Below are 11,852 nucleotides of genomic sequence, written 5' to 3'. Positions count from 1 at the left end.
CGGACGAACCAACGTCCATGCCCAGAATAATGTCAAAATCCACCATACCGAGTAACAATAAATCTGCTCTGGTCTCAAAACCACGAATAGTAACCAAACATGACCGATAAACGCGGTCCACAACAAGAGAATCCCCCACAGGAGTAGAAACATAAACGGGGGAACTCAAAGAATCGCTAGGCACACCCAAATGTGGAGCAAAGTAAGAAGACACATAAGAATAAGTAGAGCCCAGATCGAATAGAACCGATGCCTCTCTATGACAAACCAGTATAATACCTGTAATGACGGAGTCGGAGGCGACAGCCTCAGTACAAGCAAGAATAGCATAATATCTGGCCCGTCCCCTCTCTCGAGGGCGACCTCTATCTCCTCGACCTNAACCTGCACTCGCTGCTCAGGAGTGCGGACGGCGGGAATCTGTACTCCTCCCCCGGCCTGGGATGTGGGTGCAGCAAGGGGAAGCAACCCTGCCTGAGCCAAGGTGGTGTACATACTCATGAATTAAGCTAAAGTCTCCTGGAGCGCTGGAGTAGTAGTGGCAGTAGTAGGTGTGCCAGGTGCCTGGGCTCCGGCTAGATCTGCTGGTGGTACCTCGGCGGCAGCTCGCGTAGGTGCTCTGGTTGCACCACGTGCGCGTCCTCGACCACTCCCCCGGGCCCTGCCTCTGACGGCTGCAGTAGGGGGCGCGGGTGCCTGGTCATCTCGAGTAGCACGTGTCCTCACCATCTGTGAGAGAATAGAAGTCAGAAGTTTAGAATTGATGTCAAAATATCGCACGACAAGGAATTCAAATGAAACGAAGATTTTTTTCCTAAACAGTTACATAGCCTCTCGTAGATAAATACAGACGTCTCCGTACCGATCAGCGACACTCTAATAAATCGGCCTGTGTTCCGTGACTCCTATGAACCTAGAGCTCTGATACAAACTTGTCACGACCCCAGTTCACCCTCCATGAACATGTCGTGATGGCACCTAGTTCCTACAACTAGGTAAGCCTAACAATGCGGAAATTAATATAACTTGCGGAAACATTTAATTAAATTAAACAAAGCTAGAAGAAAACGGTATATATGTGCCACTTGGCATATACAACTCTAAAACAGAATGCGGAAGTCTACAATCTCATCCCAAAACCCGGAAACTCACGGGAATCGCAGGCTAATAGAAATACTGTAAATGCTCTAATCTCCAGAATGTCTACATCAAAAGTATGATAGAATCTAAACGCTATAGATAGAATAAGGAAGGAGACTCTTCGGTCTGCGGACGCTGCAGATATACCTCGAAGTCTCCGTAGCTCTCCCCACCTCAAGGATAGTGCGCCTGAGTGGAGGTACCTGGATCTGCACATGAAAAACATGCGCAGGAAGGGCATGAGTACACCACAGCGGTACTCAGTAAGTGCCAAGCCTAACCTGGGTTAGGTAGTGACGAGGAAGGTCAGGGCCCTACTGAGATAAATGTATAATAATAAATTAACAGTATGAAAAACTGACAGTAATAATGAGTACAGCAATGAGATAAGACAGGTTAAGCAAGGAAACAACAGCTACACAAAGAACAGAATAAACACGGAATATGTACAACTCAATACCAGTGATAACAATGAGGATCTCCCAGGATACCGTCCTGTAGTCCTTTTTCTCAACTGTCCAGTGGATCTCCCGGGATATTGTCCCGTAGTCCAACCATCAATATGCAGGGGGATCTATCGGGAATCTAACCCGCAATCCCAAAGTAAAAGTGCGGGGGGATCTACCGAGAATCGAACCCGTAGTCCCAAAATAGAAGTGCGGGGGGATCTATCGGGAATCGAACCCGTAGTCCCAAAGTAAACAACAAAAGGGGGGAGCTACCGGAATCTCATATCCGTAGTCCCAATATAAATGCACAATCACAACCAGAAGATACACATAAACGAAATACAAAAGACAAGCAACAGGTAGTACTGACCTAGCATGCTTCACGTAGTACAGTCAAGGCAACTTAAGCAATTAGGCAAGTTAAATCAATTAAAACATGCTTCCCTAACCTAGCACAAGTTATAATTGCAAGTAGAATAAAGCAAATATGAAAGAACTAAATCTCAATATCTTAAGTAAAACCGGATTTTCAACAATTGGCTCAAGTACGCGCTCGTCACCTCGCGTACAAGGCACTCAAAATACCAAATAACAAATCCTAAGGGGAAAGGTCCCCCACACAAGGTTAGACAAGCCACTTACCTCGAACCGGCTCAAAATCAACTAGAAATCACGCCTTTGCCACGAGTATACGACTCCAAATGTCCCAAATCTATTCAATTCAATTACACATTGTAAATAAAATCGCAAACAACTGGTTTTACTAATAAATTCAAAGCTACAGCGCGAAATTAGGTAAAATGACCAAAATGCCCTTTAGACCAACATCTCGGAATCAAATAATTTTCACATTTTCAGAACCCTCGTACTCTCACGAGTCTAACCATATAAAAATCTCCCAAATCGGAGGTCAAACACCCACTCAAAACTCAATAGTTCAGCCTACGAAGTTTCACCTAATTTTTCCAATTTTTTTGACGCCAAATTCGAATTTTAATGATGGATTTAACTACAAATGATGAACTATAACTAGAAGGGATTAAAGGAATGTTACCCAATAGCCTTCTCTTCAAAACCCTCTGAAAATCGCCGTTCCCCGAGCTCAATTTGATTTTTCTAACTTATGAAATCTAACCCTCGAAATTTCTATATCTGCACAGGCATTTCTGCTTCTGCGGACAAGGGACCGCATCTGCGGAACAAGAGCCGCTTCTGCGGTTTTCATGAAAAAGCCAGGGACCGCATCTGCGATAAAAGGGTCGCAGGTGCGACACCGTATCTGCGGGGGGAACATCCGCTTCTACGGAAACTAAGGAGATACAGGAGCCCGCATCTGTGATGCTTGAGCCGCTTCTGCGGCTTCTGAGGGAAAGGGGCAAAGACGCTTTTGCGTCCACTTAGCCGCTTCTGCGGTGCCGCATCTGCGGTTCCCAAGCCACAGATGCGAAAATACCAGAAGAGGAACACTTCAGCTGCTGCAACACTTCAAAATTCTTCCGTTAACCACCCGAAATCACCCTGAGGCCCCTGGGACCTCAACCAAAAGCACCAATAACACCTAATACCTCATTCAAACTTGTACCAATCCTTAAACCACCTAAAACAACGCCGAAAACTCGAATTAAACAAGAATTTGAGCCTAAGAACTTCAATTTTTATCAAAATACGCTTCCGATCAAAAACCTAACCAAAATACGTCCAAATGACCTAAAATTTTGCACACACATCCCAAATGACATGACGGAGCTCAACTTCCGGAATTCCAATCCGATCCTCGGATCAAAAACTCACTTTCGGACCGGAAACTTCAAAAATTCAAACTTCGGCATTTCAAGCCTAAATGAGCTACGGACTTCCAAAATACATTCCGAACACGCTCCCAACCCCGAAATCACCTAACGGAGCTAACGGAACCATCGGATTTCCATTCCGAGGTTGTCTTCACACTGTTCCGAATACGGGCCACTTTTCAACACTTAAGCTCTCATTTAGGGACTAAGTGTCCCAAAACTCTCCGAAACCCAACACCGAACGTCCCGGCAAACCAAAAATAGCATAAATGAACTTAGGGGAAGAAGTTAATAGGGGATCGGAGCGTTAATTCTTAAGATGACCGGCCGGGTCGTCATAAGCGTGCTTTTATAGGGAAAAATAACTTCTGCATGGTATATGAAAAAGCAAAGAGGAATTTTAAACGTTGTCTAAAGAAAAGCGTGCATGAATGTGATAGGAATGTAATTATTACACTAACACATACCCCCAACGGAATATAATTACTACTTTAATTGTCTTTATTATGTTCACTCCTATGTACTATGCAATTAACGTGCTCAAGTTTGTTTAATTCATTTTCTAACACTTCAGCTCAATGTGCTGAAGTTATTTAGTTCATTTCTAAAAACTTCAGCACTTGATAAGCTGAAGTTTTTCTCCTGCACTCGATAGTTTTTGTCCTAAAGTTTTTTCAAATAACTTCAGCTCAATATGCTGAAGTTATTTAGTTCATTTCCAAAAACTTCAGCACTTGATAAGCTGAAGTTTTTCTCCTGGACTCGATAGTTTTTGTCCTAAAGCTTTTTCAAATAACTTCAGCTCAACGTGCTGAAGTTATTTAGTTCATTTCTAAAAACTTCAGCACTTGATAAGCTGAAGTTTTTGTCCTAGACTCGATAGTATTTGTCGTAAAGCTTTTGTTTATTTAGTGTATTTAGTGATGAGCTGAAGTTTTTGTTCTACATTTGACACTTTTGTTATGACTTTTAACCAAAACTACAGTCTACAGGATGAATCCGATTTGCGTTGTTATAACTTTCAATGGGAGTTGGACTCCTGATTTCAAATACTTGGATCATGATACAAAACTTGTTCTACTTAATAAGCACATATCATTCAATAGTTTCCTGAAGAAAAGTAGTGAAGTTGCAAATATTGATTCAACCAGATATGTACTAAAGTATGGTTTGATATCAAACTAAATACAAGCAAAGGAATGCTTGTAACTTCTGATGAAGAACTCAGTACGCGTATACATTTGCTTACAACTGATTCAGCCTACAAGAATTGCCATTTCGTCATCGAAAAAATACAACCTTCAGAATCCGCAGCATTCAACCAATCTCTTGCATATGCGATAGATTCAAAACCTGAGGCTGACTATCAACATGAAGTACGACAGCCAATAATGGAAGTAGACAACGGGCAACAACTTTCTAATATTACAGCTGCTTCAGAATATATAGTGCTGCCACAATTACCCCCTCCTCCAATAAATTCATATCAGTTTGTCGATGACCAAGAAGAAGAAGGACAACTAATAATGCAAATTGACAACCAACACACGATCCAACAAAGCTTTTTGTTACCTTCTGCAATGATAAGCAACAATGAAGATGAAGTAAACATGGAGCTTATACCAATAACATCAGATAGAATTGAAGAAATTGCTGAAAGTTCTTGTGCCTCTCAAAAATCAAGAAAAAGAGTGAGGAGAAAGGTGAAAGAATCTCCACCATGTAAAATACTTAGGCACGATGCGTTGCCTGAGGAAGTAAGAGTTGGATCAATCTTTGAGAACAAACAAAACATGACTAAATTTTTCTGCAGTTTGGAGATAAACCAGAAAGTTGAATTCACTGCTGTTAGATCATGTTCCAATAGATATGAGCTGAAATGCATCGTGGACAAATGTGGTTGGAATGTACATGCTACCAGAATAAAAAATTCCACACTGTTCAGGGTTATAAAATATCATAACATCCATGAATTCTCGGTTGATACAAGAAAATCATATCAGAAGCATGCTACATCAAATTTTATAAGTGAACAAATTATAGAACATGTTCGAGACAAAAAGATAGAGGTTACAGCAGCCTTTGTAGAAAATGAAATGAAAAAGAAATTTGGAATTGACATTGGTTATCACAAGGCATGGCGTGCTATTCAAAAAGTTGTTGCTTGCATAAGGGGAACACCTAAAGAGAACTACCAGATTCTTCCTTCATACCTACACATGATGGTGGCCAAAAACCTAGGAACGTACATAAGCATAAAAAGATATGCGCAGAATAGGTAAGCAAAGCAATACTAACCATCAGCCTGAAGTTTCAAATGTTCCTATTTGAAAAACTTCACATCTTATGATTTGTTTTTTTTGTGTTTCACTATACAGATTTGCTTACATGTTCTTTTCTCCTGCGGCATCAGTAGCTGGTTGGTCCTACTGTAGACTCGTTATTGCAGTAGATGCAACGTTTTTAAAGTCCAAATATCGTGGTGTTCTATTTGTTGCTGTATCGAAGGATGCAAACAATCAAATCTTTCCTCTATGTTTTGGTGTAGCAGAATCAGAAAACAATGAGGCATACATTTAGTTCTTCGGGGAAATGAGAAAAGCAATTCAAGTCCGTCGTGAACTGGTTTTCTTGTCAGATAGAAACCAATCGATCGCAAATGGGATTAGAAAAGTTTTTCCTGAAGCTCACCATGGTATCTGCCTCTATCACTTTGAGAAAAATTTAAAGCAAAGACATGCAAAAGCCACGGTAATAAATCTTTTTCAACGTGCTGCAAAGTCATACAAACGTGAAGATTTTAATTAGTTAATGTCCCAACTCAAAATTATTGACAAGAAAACATACAATTACATAATGGAAGAGCCTCCCGAGAGATGGGCTCGATCGTGGTTCCCACGGCGACGTTATGATATGCTAACAACAAACATAGTAGAATCAATGAATTCCGTTTTACTAAAAGGGAAAGAAATGCCTATTTTAAGAATGTTAGATTTCATCCAAGAAAAGTTCGGAGAGTGGTTTTACGAACGGAGAAAAAAGGCAAATGAAACTTTTCACAGAGTATCAATATGGGCAGAAGAAGAGATGACTAAGAAGATGGACTTGGATTGCAAAATGTTTGTGAGTATATTTATTAACTTCAGCTTTTTATATGTGTTGCAGTGATTTACTTCTTAGATTTAAAAAATTTCATACTTTTTCTTTTTGAAGAAAAATACACTAATATAGTTTGTCATAATTTTTGTATTCCTTGTTAGATGTTAAACCTTGACTCAATGTTGTTTAGAATAAATAGTGAAGGAATTGAATTCATTGTGGACTTAAAAAAGAGAACTTGTGACTACCTGGAATTCCAACTTGATGAATTGCCCTGTCCACATGCAATTGCTGCTATTAATAAGAGATATTTGCAGAAATCTGATTACTGCTCAAATTGGTATTCAAGGGAAACATAGTTGAAAACATATGAAGGACATGTGAATACCGTGGGAGATCAAATATCATGGGATATACCACAAAATGTACAATCTGAGATCACAAAACCTCCCGATGTAGAGATTTTACAAGGAAGAAGACAAAAGAAGAGGCATATACCTGCGACTGAATCATCAGTACCATTCAAGTCTACCAAATGCAGTTGATGTAAACAAGTTGGGCATAACAGAACAACTTGCTTGTGTCACGACCCAAAAATCCCTCCGAAGGAGTCGTGATGGCACCTAGTCTCTAAACTAGGTAAGCCTAACATTAACTGAAATAACATTGATATTTATTAACTTAAAATGAAATTTCTCTAAATAATTTACCATTCTCAAAACCGGTAGTACAAGTCATAAGCTTTTCTAAGAGTAGTTATACAAAATAAATACATCATTGTTCCGAACAAAAGGAACATATGGAAATAAGTACAATTGAAGGTGACTCCAAGGACCGCGAAGGCTGCAGCAGGTTTACCTCGAGTCTCCACTGCAACGAACAGCTACTATTGATCAAATACCCGGATCTGTACACAAAAATGTACAGAAGTGTAGTATCAGCACAACCGACCCCATGTGCTGGTAAGTGCCTAGCCTAACCTCGGCGAAGTAGTGACGAGTCTAGGACCAGACTACCAAATAAACATGTGCAATATAGCGTACAAAATAATAGGAATCAGATAACAATGGTGGCAACAATGATCAACCAGTAATATAAATAGCAGGCAACATAAATGTTTCTCAACAAATAATAAATACAAGTGCAATCAATTAATCAAGTCCTTCAAATATAAATCTTTCGCCTATAAATCCTTCAAGTAATAATCTCTAAGAAAATATGTTTTTCAATAAATATATTACGAATATATTTCCTTTCGAGTAAAAGCCATATTGTGGCGCCTCATTTCATAATCATAAATAATATTGGTCTCAGCCCACTTTCAGATTTTCACGGCACCTCTTGCCCATATATTTCTATCTCATTTTTCACAATAATATCCTCATATTACTCATTTCATAGGTTCCATAACTCAATACAATTAAGAATGCTCAAGGAGCCTCATTCACTTAACATAAAGTAGGGTACAACTCCCAACCCAAATAGGAAATCAACAAGAAAAGATGAAGTTATTTTTAGAAATCATTTGATAAAGAAAATACCCTTTTCAATTGAAGTACAATATCGAATGAATTATTACCTTTAATACGAAAAGTTAATAAATCAAAATATAGAAGAAATCCCTTTTTAAGTAAAGTACAACCTCAAACGGTTTAAGGAAAATTTAGCTGAGAAATCAATTGAGTTTTTTTTTTGATTTGCACCGGGTGTCCTAGTCTCTAAGAGCCCCGACTAATCCCGGGGGTGCACAGGCCCTCGGCAAGGAGTTTCCTGCAAGTGCACCACGGTTAATTCAGGTTTTTCCCAGTCCGATGGCCCTCAGAAATTGTTTACACCCAGTGAGTTTCGAACTTGAGACCTTGAAAGGGAGCAAACCCCAAGGCTGAAGTCTATTGCCACCAGGCCAACCCCTGAGGGTTTATCATCAATTGAGTTAAAAATATAACAATTGTTGAAATTTAAAGTATTGAATATATATAAAACAATAGGGCGAGGTATTCTCAACACTATGAATTTCTACACAAAGGATCACAGCCGTGAAGGAAATCTAAACCATTAAAACACTTGAATTGATAACAACAATTACAACGGAGATAAAATAATCACAGAAGGAGTACAACTCAATGCAGAGATAACAACCGGGGATCTCCCAGGATACCTTCCTGTAGTCCCAAATGTAAATACTCGGGGATCTCTCAGTATCCTCCGTATATGAGCAAGGGATCTCTTGGTATCCCGAGGATCTCTTGGTATCCTCAATATATGTGCAGGGGGGACTCCCGGGAATCTAACCCGTAGTCCCAAAGTAAATGTGCAGGGGAATCTCCCGAGAATCTAACTCGTAGTCCCAAAGTAAATGTGCAGGGGAATCTCCCGGGAATCTAACCCGTAGTCCAAAAGTAAATGTGCATGGGGATCTCCCAGGAATCTAACCCGTAGTCCCAACGTAAATGTGCAGGGGGATCTCCTGGGAATCTAACCCGTAGTCCCAAAGTAAATATGCAGGGGGATCTCCCGGGAATCTAACCAGTAGTCCCAAAAGTAAACAAACAAGGGGGAGCTACCGGAATCCCACATCCGTAGTCCCAAAGTAAATCAACTCAGGGCTGTAAATCATGAGAAAAATGGTAGAATAAGCTCAAAGGAATAACCACAGAAAAGAGTACTGGCATAAAGGAACTAGTTCAATAACGGGAAAACTAACACGTAACAACGATCCCACAGTATACAAGTCAATAATAAGGAAATCAACGGAAGTCAAGTAGTTATGAAAATATAACATAACACAGGAGAGGCAAAACTCTTCAGTTAAGTCAAATAGGAGTCATATTAATCAAAGTATAAGACTCACGGGCATGCTTGACACTAACGTATAGATACTCGTCACCATGCCTATACGTCGTACTCGACAAATAACACATAACAATTATGACACGACTCCAAATCCCTCAAGCTAAGGTTAGACCAAACACTTACCTCTCTTTGCTATCAATTCAAAATTCCAACAAGCCATTGCCTCGCAAATTCGTCCGAAGCTTCAAATCTAGTCATAATAATTCAATACACTCAATATAAATCGTACGAATTAATTCCATATAAAATTACACATTTTCTAAATTAATCCGAATTTATCTCAAAATTGCCCGTGGGGCCCACCTCTCGGAATCCGACGAAACACATAAAATCCGATAACCCATTCCGATACGAGTTCAACCATACAAAAATTATCGAATTCCGATATCAAATGGACCTTCAAATCCTAAATTTTCATTTTTGAAAAGTTGTACAAAAACTTCAATTTCTTTCATCCAAATCCGAAATAAACAATAAAAATAACCATGGATTTATGTAATATAAACACTTTCGGATATAGAACACTTACCCCAAATGTTTCCCTTGAAAATCACTTTTCCCGAGCTCTACCATCGTCACAAATGAATAAAAATGGTTAATGCCCGAATATAAACTGTTTTCCAGGCAAGTCGCATCTATGACATGCGACTTGCACTTATTTCCAGCCAAAAAAAGGCAGTCCCGGCCTTCACTAAATCTGTCATAACTTTCGGTACAGGTGTCGGAATGACGAATGTTAACTTTATGGAAACTATAATGTAAGGGCTACAACTTTCATGTTTTGCACATTTTCATATTCCTTACGGATTTAGAGGTATAATCTTCAAAAGTAGCCTCCTCGCATCAAACATTTCTGGAAAATTTCAAAACAGCTTTACCAACCCTTATTCAATCGACCATAACTTTGTGTACAAATATCAAAATAATTAATAGTTTAGCTTTATTGAAACTAGGATGCAAGGGCTACAACGTTCATGTTTTACACATTTACAGATTCCTTATAGATTTCGAGATATAAGCTTCCAAAATAGGCTCCACGATTGCATAGTTGCTGTCCAAGGCAGCTTCTGCAGAAAATTCCAGCAACTCTTTTTGTCCGATTATTCTGTTAACCTTCCGAAATCCACCCGAGGCCCTCGGGACCTTAAACAATCATACCAACATATCCCAAAATACAATACGAACTTAATCAATGCTTCAAACCACGTCAAACAACACCGAAATTACGAATCGCGCATCGAATCGAATTATGAGTTTTCGAATCTTCCAACTTCTACATTTTGCGCCGAAATATATCAGATCAATCCGGAATGACTTCAAATTTTGCACACAAGTCATAAATGACATAAAGAAGCTATGAAAATTTTCAGAACTGGATTCCGACCCCGATATCAAAAAGTCAACTCTCGGTCAAACTTTTCCAAAAATCTTCTATTTTCCAACTTTCGCCAAAATGCGCCGAATTGTTCTTCGGACTTCCAAATCCAAATCCGAACATGCTCTTAAGTCCAAAATTACGATACGGAACTACCGGAATGGTCAAAACTTGGATCCGGGTTCGTTTGCTCAAAATGTTGACCGAAGTCAACTCAATTGAGTTTTAAAGCTCTAATTCATAATTTAATCCATTTTTCATACAAAAACCTTCCAGAAAATTATACGAACTGCGCACGCAAGTCGAGGAATTATTGGATGGCGCTTTTCAAGGTCTTAAAATACTGAGATGATTATTTAATTTAAAGATGACATTTTGGGTCATCACATTCTCCACCTCTAAAACAAATGTTCGTCCTCGAACGTACTAAGAATTATTCTGAGGCTTCCAAATTGATGATTTTACTTTTACACGTATACTCTCGGTTGATCCCATATTAGCGCATTCGATATAAGTCCGACAACACCATTTGAATTGAGATCATTTCCTTTATCCATATTTGTAAACTTTAAGACCAATTTCTTACACTCAAATCATTTCTAGAAAGGTCCGATTTTCACGTCAACACACGGCATTAGTCTCGACTGGCTATAGCTACTTGTACCTACGCACCCATCAAATATAGGGTATTATATCCTTCCCCTCTTAGGGTCATTCGTCCTTAAATGAGAGGTAGAGTCTGTCTTCAAACACATAATATAACATATCTCTTTCTTTACACATCTCAATGTCCCAAATTTTTCTAACTCCCAATTTTTTCAGAAATTTCGGCAGAGTCTCCCCTGTAATTGGGCCTATCCACCTGTCAGAGTAACACCAAAACAACTCCTAACAACACATCCACAACTTAACAAATTACCATAATGTATATATCAATAACACAGATCTCCGCATTACAAGCGTGACATTATCATAAAGATATCTGGACATGAGACACATCATATGTATGACCATAACCACATATCTGGTCTTAATAGTTGTTCATAATCGATTACAAATCGCCAATTAATCTCATGCCAACAAACATCTCGTTTCAAACCTTCATTTTCTAACAACGAGGCATGAAGACCTCAAAATTAATTACCC

The 11,852-nt window shown here is 39.2% G+C and overlaps 1 protein-coding gene across 1 annotated transcript; it reads left to right on the top strand.

Moving 5' to 3' along the window:
* The first annotated feature begins 6,235 nt into the window (after positions 1–6,235).
* On the top strand, positions 6,236–6,837 carry LOC109240828. Its single transcript, XM_019407509.1, has 2 exons — positions 6,236–6,502; positions 6,640–6,837. The coding sequence occupies exons 1-2, from the start codon at positions 6,236–6,238 to the stop codon at positions 6,835–6,837; spliced, it is 465 nt and encodes a 154-aa protein (XP_019263054.1).
* The last annotated feature ends 5,015 nt before the right edge of the window (positions 6,838–11,852 follow it).

The sequence above is a fragment of the Nicotiana attenuata genome, unplaced genomic scaffold, assembly GCF_001879085.1.
Source record: "Nicotiana attenuata strain UT unplaced genomic scaffold, NIATTr2, whole genome shotgun sequence".
Taxonomy (NCBI): Eukaryota; Viridiplantae; Streptophyta; class Magnoliopsida; order Solanales; family Solanaceae; genus Nicotiana; species Nicotiana attenuata.
This window is presented reverse-complemented; position numbering and strand designations above follow the sequence as displayed.